Below are 21,071 nucleotides of genomic sequence, written 5' to 3'. Positions count from 1 at the left end.
CACAAGGCGCAATCAGTTAGTAATAGCTGTATATATATATATATATATGTATACACATATGTATATATATACATATATTTGAGTTGGTTTTCTCTTCCTTCTGCCATATACAGTCACTGTGAAATGTTACAGCTAATGTTGTTTTTTTTTTGTTGCACTTAAACGACTAGCGTTACTGGCTATTTGTTTTTTTTTGTTCTCCTGCTGTGTAGTAATTTGTAATATTTTTGTATTAGATTGTTCATCCATTTGCCTATCCTGGCTTTATACTTCCTTCGCTTGCTGCGTAATGCATTATGCTTCCCTTTAGAACGGAACGTTCAATTGTATCCCCAATTTTGCGATCACCAATTTGTTTTCTAACAAAGTGCATACACTCTCACACACGCACACACAAACATTTTTCCCTCTCTCCAGCCCCATCTCTCTACTTCTATCTCACCCCCCATCCCCACCCCCTCACCCTCTCTGTTCCTCACCCCAATATCCAATATGGCTCTAAATTTGACTGCGTGTGTACGGGGACTTTATTTTTGGGTTTTACTTTTACATCTTTCCCTTTGGGGGGGGAGCTTTAGAACCGAACCGTTCGGGAACCTTCCGCTTACAAACTAAAGTGAAAGGGTTACGTTTTCTTCGCTGCATACCCCGGTATTATCATTACGGGAATTTTTGTTGTTTTGTTGTTGTTTCTGTTTTTCGTTCACTGCGCATTTCCTGTATTTGACACAAATAAGAACCGAAACACGTGTTTCTCACCTGCACACTGTGAAATTGCTAACCATTTTCATTTCATTATCCTTTGGATGTTTGTTTATAATACTCCCTTTTTTCGGTAGGGTAGTGCAGGGGGTTGGAGCTGTAAGGGTTAAGGGGAACGAGTAGGAGCTGGTGAAATGGAGCATTCAAGTCCACGAGGCTAACAGAAAAGGTGAAATAGAGGATCATTCGTTTCTCAGCCTAGTACATAGTATAGTTCCTGTTCTGTTGGTTGTTTTCATTTTCTTCTTTTTTCGTTTTCCTGTTCTCTATTTACACACTTATATTAACGCAAAAAAACAGGATCAAAACGGGAAAACTTTACCACTCATCTGTTTTGTTTCGTACAGGATCATTACACAGTTTGCACTTGCCTAACCTAACCACACATTCTACACATTACCTGCTACAAACTACGTTCTCACACGCGTCTTGCCCTTGATCTCACTAAGCTTGGATGTTGCTGCCCTTTCGCTTCTTAACATCTGCGCTCATACACGCACGCACACACACACACACATTCATCCAGATGCCTTGCATCCGATCGCTAAAAGGATCGAATGCAGACAACCCGCATACTCCCTTATGCAACTGGCGTTCTTAAAGTCTACATACATAAATAAATATATACACACATACAGACACACTTACACACCTTAAAACCGAGCGCACACACACACAATCATTACGTTCGAAAGATCACACTAAAAAGAGCAGTGATCATAACGCTGATTTGTAAGTGTGTATATGTGTGTGTGTGTGCGTGCGTACTTGCGTAACGCAATGCACGCCATTTTGCTGCGCATAAACATACTTCACGAAAGCGCAAAACAACAATATCGTGTACACGCACCCACGACGCTACTACACACGCGCACAACAGTATAATTGGCGAACATCAACAGAAACCTAATACTAACCTAAAAAACAAACAAACAACCTCCACCGCTCTGCGCCCGCCCTATGCTCATCCTCCAAAAGGTACAAAACGAAACATGAAGAGGATTACAACAAATTATATAAAACTATACACTCGAAATAGGCGGTTCATACTTTACACACTTTCCGTATGTATATATATTTATATACATATATGTATATGTGTGTGGCGAGAGATCACAAGGAATCATGAAACACGGACTAGACAGGGAGAGTTTGAAGAAATCCTTGAATACGATTCGATTGCTCTGCTTCATTTGGCGAGCGTGCACACACGCAACTACTACTAAACAAGGGGGGGGGGGGGGGAGGGGAAGAACCCGATTTTAAAACAGCATCATTATGATAGTTCGAACGCTGTAATTATAGGACGAATAAGGGACACGACCACGTAGTTACCGGATCGTATCGAATAGTAGTTGCATTTTTTTTTTTGGTATTGCGTCAGTTCGTACGAAAATTAAATCGTTATAAGCACGAACCGATTCCCATTTTGCTTCCTGGAGGCGTGCTAATGGTTGGTGGGACGGGGGTGAACCAGAGAGTTGATGACTTCCTAACAACTAGATAACAACAGCGATTATCTAAAGCCTTGCGTACCTTCCCTACGTTCATTCGTTTGCTTATAAACATACCTAAGCCTGTGTGAGTGTGTGTGTGTGTGCGTGCGTGTTTGTATGCATGTATACATGTATCTATATACACATACAAAATATAAATACACGTAATAGCCAAAAAACCGCGATCGGATGGGAAGGTGGGGAAGGAAATTTGGTGAAGAGGGAGTAGTAAGCGCTCACTGGACTTTGGCACGTGCTATTTTGCCTTTTGCGCACGCGCTTTGTGATGTCGCTGTTAAGTCATTGCATTGGGATTTCATTGTCACCCATTATACCCATAATATAGCAACACAGGTTCAGTATGCACACACACACATCGGAAACACACATTATACAATCCATCGCTTGTGATCGATAGAGATAGGACGTGTGTTTCATACCTTCAGCAGCATATCCTTGCGGTTTGTGTTTGTCGTTATGGGGATGCAAATCCCCAAAAAGTATCGAGAAACCCGACCATTACCACCATGCTTTTGGCCAGTGTGCAGTACCTCTCTAACTAGCAACCTTGCCCCTGTCTATCTAGCTAGCAGTCTGGTGTGCCCTGTTCCTGCTCTTTCTACACTGAAATCTCGTAGTTCATGTCGTACACGCTCGCCCGCTGATCGGGTGGAGAGGTGGTGGTGGTTGCGGTGGCGGTGTTGTTGTTGGTGGTTGCACCTCGCAACACTCCACCGCCTGGCTGCGCGGGACCTCCGGAGATGTCACCTGCTGCAACGCCTCCACCTCCCATGTCCATGGAGTCGGTCATCTCGAGTGCACGTACGAACGACATGGGCCGCGTAGGGGTGGCTTTGCGCTTGATTGACGGGGACGGTGCCTGCGGACCGGTCACACCTGGTCCATTTAAACCGACACCGGACTGCTGCTGTTGCTGCTGTGACTGCTGAGAATGTTGGCCGAGTAGTTGCTGTTGCTGTTGTTGTTGCTGCTGCAGAGGTGGTTGGGGTGGGAAGACCGGTACACCACCGCGCAGTGCCGGATGGTAACTGGTCAGACCGCTGCTACCTCCGATGCCACCACCGAGTGCACTGTTGGCGAGACTGTTCTGCTGCTGTTGTTGGAGCTGATACCGGGCGGCACTAACCGTACCGAATGGTGCCATGGATTGGGGCATCGGTTGTTGTTGTTGTTGCTGCTGTTGTTGATGGGGTGCCGTTGGGCTGGGTGTGTTCTGGTACACGGAGACGGTGGGCTGTTGGCTACCGTTCGGTTGATTGAAGCCTGGTGACGTGTCCTTCCAGAGATAGACACCACGCTGCGGACTGCCGGCCAGCTCCCGAATGTTGTCTGACGTTTGGTTGTTGCGCGCGTAGGACAGTTCTGCACCCTGCCGGACGAGTTCACCTTCGGACAGATAGCGTCGCTGTGGGCTACCGTGATGATAAACGACCGTCGGTCCAGAGTTGCCGCCCCGTAATGCTTGCTGTTGGGACGGCTGTCCTCCACCAGGTCCGGCAAGACCTCCGTTATGATGTACCATCGGGTACGGTTGTTGTTGCTGCTGCTGCTGCTGTTGTTGTTGCTGCTGCTGATGGTAAGGATGTTGTGGGGGAAGACCTGATGTCTGGTGCAGTGCCATCGTTTGTGGTGGGAGCTGCTGCTGCTGTTGCGGTTGCAGAGGGAAGTCGTAGTAATTGCCGGTCATGGTGCCGCTGCCACCAAGCTGCTGTTGCTGCATCTGGGACGGTTGGCCAACGCTGATGAAATCGGGCCTCCTCGGTTGCGTCGGTGTGCCTGGGTTCGATCTGCAAGCGACACACGAAGGAAGGACAAAAAAAAATAACGAAAGGAATCAAGCGTTAGCATACTGGATGTTGGGAGCTAGCACTACTAACTGCTACGCGCCATAGCTCTACAAAGAGCAAGACTCAAAAGGAGAGAAAAAGAGAGAGCTTGTACACTGGCAGACGACCTCAAGAGTACACTTACATACTCACACTCATACACACACAAACCGAAAACTATGACATATTTCAGCCAGTACAGGATAGTTAACAGCTCGTTAACAGGTAGCGAGCACATACATACTGACACGTATACTTTATTGTTGTAATGTTGTAGTACCCTCTCTTCTCTCTCCGGCAAACAGAAAAAAAACAAACCAAACGAACGCAGTATAACGAGCAACGAGCAAAACGCGCTACCGAACAATACCAAAACATCTCCGGAATCACAGCCAAACAAAACGGACGCATACACGCAAAACGCACTATGCGCGACAACTGTCAAGATGCTACTAATACTGCACTCACTAGCTGTCAGACAGGCTTGTCCGTTTGCTAGGTGCAATACACCGTTCATGTGCGTTACTATTGTCTCCACTACTAGCCACAGCGTTTTTCGACAAATGATCCGGAATGAAAGCCACTTTAACTGTACTACTACTGCTGCTGATTCTGTCACCACAATACGGCAACTCCGCGTACAAATTTTTGACAGCTTAGTATCGCACCATCCACTAGCATATGGTTGAAGCCGCAATTGATGAATGTAAACAAAAACATACTAACGAGCAAACAGAGCCAACCTTAATAAGGGAATAAAACGGGAAGACGAATCAATAATGGAAAGAGTGAAATACAAGGAAAAAAAAGAAATGGGAAAAACGATCAAAGATAAAACACTTCTAAGCCGAATTAGAAGGACTGTTTTAGGACGGTGTTTGACTAATAAATAAAGAATACTTAAAACAACAAAAATAATAATGACAGAGCTTAGCGTTTTAATGAGCGTTTGTACAATGTGCGGTGATGTAAAGTGGAACCAACTAGTAAAATCGCAACAGTGAGAGCCGCACGCTCTCAGGACTGCGGTTGATGGGCATTTTAACTTAAACTTGCTGTACAATGGTACAAATACAAAAACGTACACAGAGAAAGATAAAAATGAAAGGCAAAACATCAAACGAATAATTGTGTTTTTATAAAAGACAATAATAGTACACGAACAATTAGAGAAAGAACCATTTAAACGGAACGGTGCAAGAAAACAAAACTAACAAGGTAACAAATGGTCGATGGCTCCATTACGCGGAGCGTGTATGTTTTGTTTGGAGAAGGATAAGGAAACAACTAAAGGACAGCAAAACCAACGCAAACGTAACTTTTAAGAAAGAGAAGAAAAAAAAAAGAACACAATATGGCAGGCGGGTTTTTGTTGCTGTTGTTTTAAATAACAAATTAACTCTTACTAAACGAGCGAACGTGGAAACGAACCTAGCGACACGAACACGTAACGCGTTGTAACGCAAATATCAACGAACATGTTACCCACGTGTTTTGGTCGTGAAACAGGGTGTAGGAATGGAAGTAAAGAGCAGAACCGGGTGTTTTTTTTATTTTGTTTTTTTTTTGTCTTTGCTCCTGGCAGTGTCCGCACGTATTGCAACGCTATCTAAAGCAATCGGGGTGTTTTGGTTTTGTTTTCCCGCGCTTTTCCCTGCTCCGATCCGATGCTCCGCCGACGTGTGAAGGCGCAGTTTGAAGTGTGAATGGTAGACAAGTTACAACCTTCGGTGACGCGAAGGAAGAGGATGGAGAATGCCGTGCGGAAGCAGCATCCTATGCATTCTTCCAGTTTTGGTATGTATTCCCCTCGCAAATTGTCACCGTGTCGTATCGGAGCAACAGTGTGCGAGAGTGCTGTGAGCGCCGCCATCTTTACGTCCACCTGTGGAGCAGGATTAGCAGGACGAACGTGAACAGCGTGCGATGAAAGATGATGATGACATGTATGAGGTATATTTTGCGTGTAAGATGGAAGAAATCATCGTTACAACATTGCTGTTTTTTTTTCTTCTTTCGGCTTTCAATGTACCATCTTGCATCCCAATCTGTACTCCACGGTAAACGTACATTTACAGTCATCTGCAGAGATTGGACACTTCCACCAATAAGCCCCAATGCCGTTTATGGACCTATAGTAAAGCTCCACCGAGCATTCCGCCCCCCACAACAAGCTTTATGAAAAGGATGACTGTCAATATCGATGAGGACTTACCTTCGCACCGGACTGGACATGGCTAGCGGTGTGGCGACTCCGAGCGCCTTAATGCGTTGCTGCATTGTGGGTGTTGCCGAGGACGGAGGGACACCTCCACGGGGGCCTCCACCCTGCTGCTGTTGCTGCTGCTGTTGCTGCTGCTGCTGCTGTGACTGTATCGTGATCATCGGTGGCGGACCACCGGGACCTCCGGGATGGTCCGGTGACAGACCCTCGGGTGTGAAGCTGCGCGACGGATCGAGTCCTCGCTGCCGTGGATGCGGACTATGCCGCGGATGGTACATGCGCATATGCTGCTGTTGCTGTTGACGTGGCGAATCTCCACCCGTGCCTACTTGCGACGCCATACCGACCGGAGGACCGTCGAGCGGTGGCAGGAAGAAGTTGCTCTTCGAACCGTGGCGCTGCAGTGGAGGTGTTGGTTCGCAGTCCCGGCTCTGTGACGCCTGCGGTTCCATATCGATGTCGGAGCATTCGCGACCCGGTGACAGCTGTACGACGGGGTGTGTATTAATACCGCGGAGATGATTGGAAGAAGAATGGTTTGTGACGATGAAGGAATGTGGAAATTTGCGGGAAAGGAACATCAGGAGCAATGGAAGAAAAAGGCATAAGAGAGAAAGAGAGAGAGAGAGAAAAAAGAAGAGCGCGAGAAATACGCGCAATCATTTTAAGCTTGCCGTTGTTAACAAAATCACGCACGTGACGGATGGCGAACGCTTAGTAACACCGTAGGCGACGGTTTATTTACAGCGCGTTTACACCATACACGTTACTACTGGTGCGATAATACTGGGAAGAATCGTCGTGCTAGAACACTACTGCACTACGGGGAAAAAAGGTATTAAGTACATCGATTGAAATCATTTACAAACAATCACACGCACACACACACGCAGTCACACAAACGCAAGCGCGCACACACACACACACTTACATACAGAAACGGGAACATCAGTGGAAAGTCATAACAGAGCATCGGAGCAGCGAACAAACAACGACAAGAATTGGTTTTGGACAAAATTGGGTAAAACTAGCTTAACGAAAAACGTAATAGAAAACCTACTATATACATAGAGGAGTATGCCCAAAATAGCTACACAAAGATCATGGCTTGCGAAACAAAGCATATGAAGAAATAGCAGAAAAAGCAAGATGGCGGAAAGATGAATGCGGGAAGAAGAATGTAATGCGTGTCATAGCTATAAGTACTAAGTATACCAGGATAAATTTTGGAAACTGTTCTGAAACATACATACATACACACACACATAATCAAATACCCTGACACCATGATTAACAGGTATGTAAGGGTATGGCATCGTTTGGACGTACGTAACTTGAGGACATAAGCAAACAACACAACTCTTTTTCCTAATGCAGTGTTGTTTCATTGTTCTATTTTTAGGAACAAAAACTTCATTTTAAATAGTATCCTTATTAAAAGGCTGATAACAATATCTAAATATGTGTACGTAATATAATGTCATCATACATATCAGTCGATGGATTACCGAGTAATTATGGTTAGCGGCTGACGTTTAATGACAACTGCTGATAACAATGTAGGTTAGTAGCTGAATGTCGAAAAATAAAATTACATATTTCCAATAGAATAATAAATATTATTTTTTAGTTTGTGAACATCATTTCTATAGCTATTGGCCATCAACAACACCACAGGACGGAATCAATTAAAAAGTAATCGAATAATCGAATCGAGCTTAGGTTCAGCTGTAACGTTGAATTCCAGCATGTAAAAGTTATAAGCCGCAGCATCGTCTGCGGAAAGGTATAAAAATTACTATAAGCCGCTCTCAAAATGCATCGGAAAACAATGAAATAACAATGATAATAGGCCAGTAATACACACATCCTTAAGTATAAACACGTAGGATACGTATTAGCAGGGTCACGAACGATCTGGATCGCGATCTGGGTGTGTGGGGCGGGGGGTTTGGGAGAGAAAGAGGGAGATACACGGGGACGGAACACAAAGCCAACTTACCTTCAATGTTCGGCAAACTTGAACTTGGATTGGAAAACGTTTTCCCCCTCACTCTACTCTTTTTTCTGTTTTGTTTGTTCCGTCACTCAACCCAATCTCTTTGCAAAAAGCAGCTTTTCCTAAACTAAAGCTCAACATTGTTTCAATGGACGCCATTTTCGGAATGGTTTCGTTTTGTGGAATTTCTCAAACATTTCACAAAGTTTTTTTTTGTTTGTTTTTAATACAAAACTAACACGGTTGTTTAAAACGATTCAATTTTTTTTTTTTGCAGCGCAAAAAGTATAAGCATTTCAAAACAGGCGTATGATATGGGCGAGCAATATATTAAAATGGAGGCGTTATGACAAAAAAGCTGGATTAGATGGCGTTTTCTAAGTTAGGCAAATCATGTTGTGAAAAATGACTTTGATATATAACCCAACAACGAGCAGCCTTTAAATGGGGATAGTAACGCAAACCGTTACGCACGCAAAGCACGACAAAAGCAAGCCAAATGATCATTGTTCCCGCGGATGAAGCGAAACGAAGCAAAACGAACTATCGTAAAAAATTGCATGGGAAATTATCATCAACAAACTGCATCGGTAAGCTTTTAATAACACGTTCCCAAAAACTCAACCGGAAGCGGTTGTTCTAGCCAACTCTATGACAAAGCAGTAGCGTAGCTAATAAACAGACCCCTTTACTGAGGTATTAGAAAAAGCAAATATACACGCACACACACACACGCACGAACGACAGCGATAATGATGCGGGGAGCAAAATTATAACCCACAACAAAAAATGGCGCATTTCAAATCGACAAAAAAAAAGAAACGCATTTTCCTCCCGGATTGTCCCTTCTTTACCTCGTCCGCGGTGCCTTGCGTGAGTGCCTTTAGCGAGACGGAATGGGATGAAACTAGATGCACGTAATCCGTCGCGGACTGTTGCGGTGTTTGCCGTGTGCGTGCGTACAGAGGATGATCAAGAAGGGTGTAGTAGTTCACAGTGATGCGATGAAAAAGAGTGAGATTTAGACACACACACACACACACAAAGAAAAAATACAGGTCAAGGTGAAACTGCGTGTATGGTTAGTGGAAAACCCTTTGATAGTGGTATGGAAGAAGCAAAAGCAGAGTTAGACAAGAGGTTACAGCATCCGGGCGTTAGGTGTGTGGGAGATCATAGTAACGCTATGTAGAACGCTGCCTGTTAGCCGTGACTGAGAGCGTACATCAACCACCTGATTAAACGTCTGTGATAGATTAAGTTCAAATAATACAGCTAAACAATACCGAAATGGAGGGAATAAACAAAAAAAAAAGTTGATGGAGCGAAAGACAACAAAATAAATTCCCGCTAATAAACGTTACGAGATGATAAGAAGTGAAGATGAACGATTATATGAAAAACAGTGTGTACAAGGACAGGAAATGATGATGGTGAACGTAAAAGCATTAAACAAGTAATGAAAAACAAACGATTCATTCAGTACACAAACATTAAGTAACAAAAAAAAGAGATAGGAAAAGAAGAGAGAAAGAGAAATAGAGAAGAGAAGAAATAAGGAAGAAGAAAACATAAGACACAGAAATAAAATTTAATTAAGTAATAAACTTAATAAACCGGGTAAGTGTATTGCTTCCCACGGTGTCGCACCGCAGGAATGAGTTCTCGCGTGTGACGAAAATGTAATCTGTTATCTTTACTGATCACCTAGGACGAATTTCTTTTTAGGGTTTTATGGGTATCGAAAACCTAGGATGAAAATAATGTTAACACTGTCTCCCAACACCTTGCACACTATATTGCAAAAGCAATATGGAAAATAATATTTGCATACCTTCACCTAATGATAGGAAATAAGTGTCGAAAGGAGTAATACACTTACGCCCTTAGATATGTGATCTTTATGTTTTGTTTTGTGTTTTTCTAATGTAAGTACTGTATATATTTGTTTCTTTTCTTATCTCGTCTGGTTGTAAAATATGTTTAGCCTAATGCGCGTTGCGCAGTAAGATCGTGCCTACCGATCGTTAGCGTTACTGTTTCCATTTCCTGAGTACCGAATGCGTACGGATACTTAGACTAGTGGGAGATGGAATGTATTTTCTGTCCCTTTCTACGTTTCAAGCGTTTGTTTTTCTACATTAAAATGTTTTAATCTTTCCTTGACTGGCGCTAAATGTTGTAAATTTTGTTTTATACAAGTTGCTACACACGTTGTTCGGGTACGGGCATATCATTCAGGAGAAGATTCTATTTCGCAATGTACGATTCATGTTTGGTGTTCATCTGTATGTTTAGAGATCGAACAAAGAAGACACCAAGCACTGAGAAAAACATAACACACAAAATAAACAAACAAACAACATGGCCTAACCGCTTAACACGCTTAAAATCATACCAAATCTTTAAATTATTCCCTAAACCTTCGGCCTAATTCGGTTCGAACCGTTTCTCGGGACCATCTGTTCTAGCCTTACACTCTATACTTCCAGCGGACGTCTGTGCACGTGAGGAACGTGATGCCAGTACTTGCTTAACTCGTCAACAACAAACCAATATACGTCCAACAACGATTAAAGAATAAAAGAAAAACACTTCACACACGCCGATGAGATGGTGACAGCCATGTGGAGGAAGTTGTGATGTGATGTATTCTTTCTGTCTCTCTGTTCTCTCTGTTTCTCTCTCTCTCTGTCTCTCGCTCGATACGCACTTCGCCAAACACACTATCGCTCTGTCAACTGATGTCACGCAAAATCGGTGTGTGCGTGTATTTGTATGAAATGTATTAGGAAAAGGGCGCACGGGCAGGTGGCACATCCGGAAATTGAATGGTGATGGGGAAAAAAAGGGAAACGTACGAAACGACAGTGCATTAGGAAGCCATTACGGGAAAAGGAAAACGTTCGTGGAAGGCAGAATGGAAAAAGAAAAGAAATAAAATAAAATGAAAACAACATTCGGGCAAAGGTGAGAAACGGTATGTGTGTGTTTGTTTGTGGAGGGTGGGGAAGGAAAAGGAAATAGAACAAAAAATATATACATAAATAAAAAAAGTAAATGAAGAAAATATACCTTAATGTACTAAAGAGTGAAAAGGTAGAAGAGGAACAGAATTTTGAAAGAGTTAAAGCAAACTTAATTTCAAGCAAATAAACAGTGAAGGTGGTAACTCGAGACACGAGTGCCCTACCATACGAGTGTTTTGAGATACGAGCCGCCGAGAGTGCGATATTCTGTCTTGAAATCAAATACAGTAGAACGTCGTTTATTCAGAGTGCTCGGGACCGGACTGATGCCGGTTAATCCATTTCTTAAACGAACTTAAATATTTAGGTCATTTCTATATCTAGATAAAGCGTACATAGTATCTATATACTATACTATGGTGGTCCTTTAGATGCTAAAAATGATTCTGGATCAATAAAATTATTATCAAATAACAATCAAAATTTTGAACGTAAAATAGAATCATTTCAAATACAGCGGAGCGCCGATTATCCGTACTCATCGGGACTCAGTCCTTGCCGGATAAGCGAATAGTACGGATAATAGCCACAACTCTTTTTATCGATAAATATTAGTGTTTGATGGGGGTTTAATGTGTAGAGTTTTTTATAAAGCTAAATGTCAATTTTCTTATTTACACTTTTCAAAGTAAATCTATTCTTTTTTTCGAACGTCAATTCTACTTCGGAACTGTTATTTCCGAGCTGCACGGATAGTGGGACAGCCGGATAAAAGGTAGCCGGATAATCGGCGCTCCACTGTATATCTTTTGGTGACGATTTTAATCATTTTAACGAACCTGACATCTGTACAAATGTTGTACAAATGAACAGCTGTTAATTTTCGGCGCACGGTTAATCCGCCCCCGGTCAATCGACGTTCTACTGTATAAGATACGAAGAATCTAAACTCATTGTTAATAATACAGATGCTTAACATATAACGGAATGTAATGATATGACTTGCAAGCGTTATGCATTTATAAAATACGATATTTTTTCTTATATTTTGGAAGTTTAAACGGATTAATGGCATTTAAATGAATTAAAATGGGAAAAAATTGAAATTAAATATGAATTATAAAAGATACGAGCAATATAAAGGCATCAAATAAACTCGCATCTCGAAGTACCACTGGAAATAGTTTCCTCTCGACGGTGAACACAGTCTGCCCCAAGCGACAACAGGCAATACAGCGCACACATGCATTAGAGATCGACATGTGTGTCGCTGATGCTCCACGATAAAGTGCACATATACACAGGAAATACAGATCAGAGCAAGCAGAAGAGGATGCAAGTGTGTTTTGCATTTGCTATTATCTTTTACATCCAGCAAAGGTAATTAGTAAACACCGTAAAAACCAAAGGACACCTTTTAGACAGATGCATTTAGTGTGATGTGTGAGTAGAAAGGGGTACGAATCCGTTAAAGATAGAAGGCGGAAAGGGAAAGGAAATCTCAGCGACTCTGTATGTTCCGATTTTCCCTCCCGTACGAATGAAAGAGTGAAAATGGAGGGCGAACAACAAAAAACCTTAGCCTTAGATTGAAAATAAGAGACCAGCAGCGGAACGCGAAGAGTTAGCAGATTAGAGCAGGACAGTAGAGAAAGTACGGAAGAAGAAAGAAGTATTTAAAGACAGCTTTTGTGGTGGAATTGCATTAGATGTAATAACTTAATTCGTGGCGTTGTGTACATTCTGTTCTGAGCTGCGATATACGTGTTTGTTTTATCAACACAACAGCTGTTCCCTATTTAAAGGTCTATTATGTACCGGTACTTTCAAGAAAAAGGTAAACCGTCGCAAAGTTTAAATCCCAAATCCCGCCAGCCATGGTAAACAAAAACTGCCACGAATTAAGTTAATAGCCCAACAGTACTAATCTATCACACGGTAACAGAAAAGTTAGGAAGGTAGAAATAAAAATAACAGTAACGTATAATAAAGAAACAAAGCCAAACATTCTACGCACCTTACTGTAATGACTGGATCCAACTGTACGTATACCGTGACCATTTCCATGATCCATATAGGTTTTTACCTGCGTGTGCCGATTATTATCGTAGATGCCACCGCCCTGATTCATTGCCTGTTGCTGCTGCTGCTGCTGTTGCTGCTGGGTGCCGGGTCCGCTATTCGGCATGTGCCGGCGGCCCGAACCAGCAGCATCACCACCACCACCGGGACCACCGTCATTGGTGATGGTGCTGATCGATTGGTTTTCCTTGTTCGAACGACGGGCCACGTACTTTTGTGGTTTGAGCAAGCTAAAAACAAACCCCACGAGATTAGATCTTGCGTACGGGAGGAATCGTTTTCGATGTTACTTACCTCGGGTACTGTGGTCCGCACTGGGTGTAGCAGCAGTTGTTCCAGCAGCCGCGCGAAAATGGATTGTAACCGCCCTTAAACTTCCCTGTAACCTGTTCGTTTGTGGTGCGGCCGCGCGAAACCAGCACCATATGGAAACCGGTCAATCCGAATATCGGAATGGCGAGCAGCGTCACGATGGCCATTAAAATCATGCTACAATTGGGAGTAGGTAGAGCAAAGAAACTCAGTTACGGTCTAGTATTAAGGCTTTTTGGGGGGAAGGTTTGTGAAAAACGTACGCCACGATTGGTTCCACCTCGGTCAGCTTGTCCTTTTCCTTGTGCAGCACGTACACGAGCGAGAGTGAAAATATGCTCAGCATGTGCACCGATAGCGAGATGAGGAAGAAGAAAAAGAACCGATAGTTACGACGACCAATACAGTTGTTTACCCACGGGCAATGATGATCGAACGTCTGGTGATTGGGAATAAAACAAAACAATTAGCAACAAAGGCGAAAAAGACAATAAGCAAACAAAGTTAATAACAGATTGCGTACACACATACCTCGATGCAGTGGTTGCATACGGAGCAGTGGGAGCAGCGTGGCGGTCGATAGAATTTACACGTGACGCACCATTTCATCCGCACCGTAATACCATTAATTTCAGCATTTTTGTACAGCGGCGCACGGAATTCGTCCTCCCGGTCTTCGTCTGGTGGTGCTGTTTAGTACATGCAAACAAAGAGCAACGACATTCATTCATTCATATTGTTTCTGTTCCTGGTTCACTGTTTGCGTTTGATTAATTCGTTTCTACTATAAATGATTTAGATTTATTTAAATTGGCTTGAGCTTTTTGAGTTGTGATTCTTATTCTCCACTGGTAATGATGCTGAAATTGTAATTTACGCGTTCGTCAAGCTTTCTATAATATAGGTAACTATAAGGAGTGGGGCGGCCCGGTGGTGTATGTGATAAACGGCGTCGATCCGCACGGTAGGACCGGAGTTCAAATCGCATCCGGACCGTCCCCCCTTAGCAAGGACTGATTATCCGACTACGAGGTAAAAATAAGTCTAGTAATCCAGAAATGGCCGGCGTGACCTTAGAGGTCGTTGAAGCCAATAAGAGAGAGAGAGAGAGACTAAAAGGATTAAAAATACTTCTTAACAATCACTAATTGATAATGTTAAATTACAAAAGTTCAACATTAGTTTCAGCGTGTACTCTATAGTTTGCTAACAGTTGTTTTTTCACGAGGAAACAAGAAAATTTGTGACAATAAGATATCAAGAAGAATAATTCTTTAACTTGACGGCCAAATTCCTTTTGTTTTGTAGATTATACCTTATGCAACACCAATTCATCTTTAACACTAGAAATACCGAACTGGTCATTTTGACTGGAACGCTTCATTTTCATCACATTGTATTTTAGGGGTTAAACAATCCTATGGTAGTTGAGCCATGAATTTTACATTAATATTCTATAAAACGAGCTTCAATAAACAATAAAATATACTCCAACGCTTCGTAATTGTTTAAAAATGAACCACGAACGAAAAACGCTTAAAACGCTTGGTAGTTCTAGTGTAAGTACAAATCTTTTTCTTCTTGGCGTAACGACCTCTGAGGTCACGCCGGTCTTTTCTGGCTTACGAGACTTATTTTACGACGTAGCCGGACGAGATTTGATGCCCGGTCGTGCCGTGTGAACCGGCGCCGTTTACCACATACACCAGCAGGCCGCCCTAACACAGATCTAAGAGCTTTTAAAGCTCCCTTAGACGAATCAACTTCAGACAACATTCTCTAAAGCAACGATGATCGCAATTATGATAATATTTTTTTTTAGAATCCGAATTCAGAATTTTTGTTTAACGAACATTTTGGCAGCTAAAACTAATCTTATTGAATCAGTATTTAAAAAAATTAACTTTTTCCTCTGATAATTAGCTTTTTAGTTAGTTAATTAAATAAGCATTTAAACTATCTATAGAGCTAAGTTAAATTAATATCACCGTAAAATATACGAAGATTGGTTTGTAAATATTACGACCATCAATAATACATGTTTGGCAGATTCCCTCGAATGAGATCGCTCCAGTAGTCTCGTGCATTCGGTTTTATACACATCGAAGCACCATTGTTCAATTTCCACCTGAATCTTTATCTAATCTCTTACTACTTTGTTTTAAATTTCATACGCATGGTTCAAGCCACCTTACCCTTTGGGATAACGCCCGGGTCCATAAACGTTGCCAGCGTAAAGTTGGCTATGACGAAGAACGTAATGACGGCCTGGTACGCCGGCACCCATGGATGCCGTTGGATGTAAAACTGGCGACATCTAGAATGAAAATGTGGTGGAAAAGAGGGGAAAAACACACGTTTTAGCACTGAACTTCATGGACCAAAAACTGGACGGGCGACTACTCACGGGTACCAGAAGAACAGGAAGGTGGTGCTGAGCAGCAGGGTCCAGGCGAAGGTGGCAGGGATATATCTCGTCTTAACGTCACATTTCGGCATTTTCGCAGTAACCTCCCGCGTTCAACTAGCTTGGCTTTTGTTTTTTTGATTGATTGATTAAGTTGTGCTGAATCTTTGTTTCTTTCGTTCCTATTTTGGCTTTCGATTTGATTGTTGCGGTCTAGGATTTACTGGAACGTTCGCTTCATGGAGTGAGGCTAGAGATCCTCCAACCGCTTCTGGACGCGTATCCACCTGTTTCAGGCTCGTTTTGTTTCTCTCCACGTATGTCCCCGTGTGTGTTGGAAGTAAGTGCGCGCGGGTATGTAATGTTGATGGTCGCAGAACTTTTGCCCCTGGTCAAAGGTGGTGGACGCAAAATGGACTTCCGCTAGATGCGGCACGTATCGAAATACTGATAGCTGAGGCAATGTTTTCCGTCCCCACCTTCTGTCGCATTCGCGCTGTGCGCCTCACTCGTGTTAGCACTGTTTGCCGTTTCACGCTATCTCAACACACACGTTTTATCATTCCAGGCTTTCGCTTCTCGGATGGGTCGAACGCGCGCGCGAATTGGTAGGACTTTTTTGTTTTGTTTTAGCCAATTTTAAACCGACTGCATTTGATGGTCGATGGATGGATGCATTCCACAACTCGCTTTTGGAACCGATACCTAGGGCGGGAAAGGGAAGAGAGAGAGAGAGAAAAAGAAAATAAGCGCATAAGTGTCATGCGAATTGCAGCAATGTAGGCGTACGTATGTTCTAGGTTCGATTTTTAACAAAAGAATCAACACAAGCACTCTCCTGTTGCATAGTTTCTATTGCAATTAATGAAAACAACCAAAAAACAAGACGGCTGGAAAATCGGTCCCACTTTCCTCTTACCCTTCCCTGGCCCTTGCACATCTTGTAGAGCACTCTAAACACTGGAACCGGATAATGTGTGTGTGTGTTTAGTTGCCCAAAATTTCAGCAAATCTGGTAGGAATTTTCATTCGAAAAACAACAACAAAAAAGAATCTTTCTCCTTAACCGCTCACGCAAAAACTGGAAAAAACCGCGTATGCTCCCTCACACACACACACATACGCCCACGCATGTTTTGCACACACACACATACAGGCGCGCACACACGCACAACGAACGTTGTAAAAGGAAGCAGCTGTCGAGATGTCGCTGACCAGCAGCACACGGGGCGGGCTGTCGGATTTGTTACACCAGTGCGTGAAATTTTAGTTCCGTACCACACCGCTCCATACAGTTCCGGCCGCCATCTTTACGCCACACAAACAGACTCTTGTGTTTTTTTTTTGGTACTTTGTTTCACGGCACTTGTTCGCTGTTTATGTTCACCGTTTGCTCTCATTTCCGCGTTGCGTGAATGATTTTTCACAAACAGCCACACACTTATACACAGAGAGACAACCCAAAAAAACGTAGGGATTTTCCTGCTCGCATGCATCCTCTCTCACGCATGCCCTCCGTGTGTCACGGATGTGAAGGTACCCGGGTATTTTTTGGTGGGGAGGGGGCGGGAAAAGGAAATTTATTTTCCGCCATATTCACGGCACACATCCACATATAAGCATCATACATCGCCGAAAGCTCATCCTGGTGCCCGCATGGTCTGTTCACGTTTCGTATCCAACTGCTTCTTGCTGCCATGTGTTTTTCTTACACCTTTTCCATCCTGGTGTTGCTTATTAGAAGTGTTTCTTTTTATCTATTTTTCCCCCAAAAACCAAAGCGGGGAAAAGAAATACTTGAATATCATCGACTTGTGAGAGCTTGTGCACGGTGGAAGAGATGAGCGAAAAGTTGCTCTCAATTGTGCGTAAAATGACATTTGAGACAGCAGCAATATTTAACCAGAAAAAAATAAATAAAAAATACACATTTTCCAACTTTCCAACAAACGCACGCACGAACGAATGAAAAATGGAAGATAAAGGGGTGTTACGCACTCAATTTTCTTCCATTCGTTTAAACAATTTTTTAACATTCAAAAAAAACAAAATCAACCTTCCTTGTACGTACATGAAGAGCTACAGACACACACACACATAAATACATGCGTAGAAAACACATATCATAAGACGGTGCGTGACTCAAGGAATTGGGAGCTAGCTGTGGAGGGTGTGTGTGTGTGTGCCAAGAACCTTAAAAGGAAGGCTTAATGTAAAGAAAAAGAAAACAAAAAGAGAAGGCCCCAAGTAAGGTATTACACACCCATCGAAAAACACCCGCTTCTCCAAGCACTTCTTCTTGAAATCACAAAAAAGGAAGTGTTGATATGGTTGATTGAGCCCTGAAGTGTGATGCACTCGTTGTTCATCCATCAGATTGAAAGGGGAAGGAAAGAGCAAAAGGGAAGATTCTTCGACCCCTTTTCTTGTCCGGTTTTGATTTGTAATGTGTTGTTGCCATTTTCTTTTTTTTTCCCATCCATCGAGCCGTAAACGCCTCGAGTGCTTAAGGATGGCCGTACACGATGATAAAATGATACAAAAAAAAAATCATACCCAATGCACGCACACATACAACGACGAACGAAAAAAAAAATACCATCATCATCCCCAAACGGAGTGTTGCAACGGGCTGTGAAGCGATTTTTAATTTTTTTTTTTTTGCACAAATTCACAACGCTACAACACATACAAATGCACGCACGCAAACGCATATATACGCACAGAGACGGGGGAATGAGGTTTTCTTTTCCGCCTTTTTTTTACACTCCCCTTTGGGTATGTATATGTGTGTGACGGGGTTTTTTTTTCCTTTGCCCTTTCTTTAAGTTTTTCCACACAGATCGAACGATCGATGTGTGGTTAAGCTGTGTGTGTGAGTGTGTGGAGTTTTTAAAAGTAGAAATGGCTTTGTATAATGTAACTTTTTCTTTTCGCATTTACCGCTACAGTACGGAAAATGTTGTTTTTTTTTAATTTTTCGTCTCCTAAGTACACCTTATTGGATATCCCTTTTTTACATGTTTCGCTCTCCCGTTTCCTCGCACAACTAACACACACGCACGTACTCGTTCCCTGTCCCGCTATTGTTGATTGTTCTTCTTGCTGTCTTCCGCCACGCGGTACATACCATGATACCATTTATACACACGGTCACCAGATACAGGTGTGCACTATACAACAACAACAACAACAACAACGTCAGCGACAACAGCACGCACGCACGTGTACGTGAATGGCCGTGAAATAGGAGTTTCTCACCCGTTTTCTGGTGTGTGGCTTCCGCTTGCTGCTGCGTTCCGTTTGATGGGTGCGTCCGACGATCATGAACGGGATGAGTAGAGTTGCAAAAGAAAGGCAGAATGAACCACTTTAAGAGGATCACGATCCCATATCGACGATTTGCACACACACACACACATACACACATACACCAACAGGCACGCACGCACGCACAACTGGTTTTTTACAAACTTGATCTAGTCTAATTACATACACTGTGGGGTTTTTTTTTCTTTCTTTCTTCTTCGTTTTGTCTCGTCCAATGTAAATTGAAATGCTGCTCCGTACGGGCGCACTGGCTGCCGAACCCGCTGATCGAATGTCGAACGTTCGGCGGGGTCTTTCTTTCCTTCCTCTCTCTCCCCCTCCCCCGCACTTAAAACTCGTTACGTTTCTTTCTTCCCCCTTTTTTTTGTTGCGATGATGCTGTCCTGCCGCTGTTTGGCCTGTGGGGGGCTGTTTGTGGCCCCGTTTCGTCCTTGTCACGAACCCGTGCCGTTGTGTATGTGTTTTCGTTTTTCCTTGCTTGCCTGGCACACCGTCGCACGGGAAAAATGGTCGTGGCTCTCTGACCAAAAACCAGCACCACAAGCGAGGAAAATTTCAATGGCTGTCTAACGGACAGATAACCGGAGAGGGAGAGAGCGTGTCAAAAATGGGATAGTCGGTGTGAAAGAGACGATATGCTTTCAGCGCATCCGTAGTGTGTGCGTATATGTGTGAGAGTAAGAACGAGATGGGTATGGGGTGATAAAAGGCAAAAGACAAAGATGGCAAAAAAGAAGAGAGAGAGAGGATAAATAACTTCGGAGACGGAGAGCGCTAGAGAGCATCTCATCCTGAGCATCTGTCAAAGATGTTGCGTGTGTGACATTTCGCTGAGACGTACGTAAACACTTTAACACTGTGTTGTAGACTAGTTGAGAATTTAAAAAAAAACATTTGAAAACTGGTACTGTTTTCAGTTCAGTTTTAATATTTAAGTATTTTAATATACAATGGAGCACTGATTATCCGGGTACCTTTTATTCAGCTGTCCTATTATCCGTGCAGCTCGGAAATGACAGTTCCGAAGGTGAATTGACATATGAAATGCAAAACCTATGATGGCAAAAAATAAAAGGTTCAATAGGGAATGATATAGTTTGCTCAAATTCGAAAAAAAGAAATAAGAAAATTAACATCCAGCTTTATAAAAAAGTCAACTAATTACACACTAAACGCAATTATTTATTAATAAAAAGAGTTGTGCCTATTATCCGTGATATTCGCTTATCCGGCAGTGGCCAAGACCTGATGAGCACGGATAATCGGCGCTCCACTGTATTTCAAATATGTAGTTCAGTTCAATATTTTCCAGCAAATATTTAGTTAACAGCTTGGTAAATAAATTGTAATCCTAATTGAGGGTCATGCCAATCAATCATTACTTTTTTACTATTTTAAACAGAAACGGCAATGGATCAAGAATCTCATCGCAAACATCTTTCACAGAAAACATTTCTTTTTTGCATAAATTAAAAAACTGTTTGAAATGTGGTGTCTTTTTTGTTACCAGAAACACGAACAAGGTTTTCCGGTTATCCGTGGCATAATAAGGGTTATTTTTCAAGGGGATTGGAAACATTAACCTTTTGGCAAAAATGACTCAGCTCAGACACACCGTCCACTAGAGTCGCTTGCACGGAGCA

At 42.7% G+C, this 21,071-nt stretch overlaps 1 protein-coding gene across 8 annotated transcripts; it reads right to left on the bottom strand.

Annotated features, from left to right (window-relative positions):
• Nucleotides 1-16: 16 nt before the first annotated feature.
• LOC125768454 (palmitoyltransferase ZDHHC8) lies at nt 17-20,243 on the bottom strand. 8 transcript variants are annotated; one of them, XM_049436113.1, is made up of 11 exons: nt 19,595-20,243; nt 19,360-19,387; nt 16,099-16,803; nt 15,887-16,008; nt 14,223-14,380; nt 13,955-14,130; nt 13,674-13,868; nt 13,315-13,609; nt 9,183-9,260; nt 6,321-6,814; nt 17-4,066 (listed from the first exon to the last, which is right to left on the bottom strand). In XM_049436113.1, exons 3-11 carry the CDS (start codon nt 16,188-16,190, stop codon nt 2,878-2,880), a joined length of 2,799 nt encoding a protein of 932 aa, XP_049292070.1. In that variant the 5' UTR covers nt 16,191-16,803; nt 19,360-19,387; nt 19,595-20,243; the 3' UTR covers nt 17-2,877. The 8 variants fall into 8 exon arrangements, 7 of the variants coding, with proteins under 7 accessions (XP_049292070.1, XP_049292082.1, XP_049292059.1 ...); XR_007418897.1 differs by adding an exon at nt 5,537-5,990 and having other exon boundaries at nt 3,995-4,066; nt 19,360-20,239; XM_049436125.1 differs by lacking the exon at nt 19,360-19,387.
• Nucleotides 20,244-21,071: the final 828 nt, after the last annotated feature.

The sequence above is a fragment of the Anopheles funestus genome, chromosome X (genome assembly GCF_943734845.2).
Source record: "Anopheles funestus chromosome X, idAnoFuneDA-416_04, whole genome shotgun sequence".
NCBI lineage: Eukaryota > Metazoa > Arthropoda > Insecta > Diptera > Culicidae > Anopheles > Anopheles funestus.
The sequence above is the reverse complement of the archived record's forward strand: the minus strand, read 5'-3'. Positions and strand labels throughout refer to the sequence as shown.

Coding starts and splice junctions, on each gene's coding strand:
- LOC125768454 (XM_049436113.1), bottom strand. CDS start 16,190: ATGCCGAAATGTGACGTTAAGACGAGATATATCCCTGCCACCTTCGCC. Junction 16,009..16,098: donor TTCCTGTTCTTCTGGTACCC/GTGAGTAGTCGC, acceptor TTTTCATTCTAG/ATGTCGCCAGTTTTACATCC. Junction 14,131..14,222: donor TATGCAACCACTGCATCGAG/GTATGTGTGTAC, acceptor CCCAATCACCAG/ACGTTCGATCATCATTGCCC.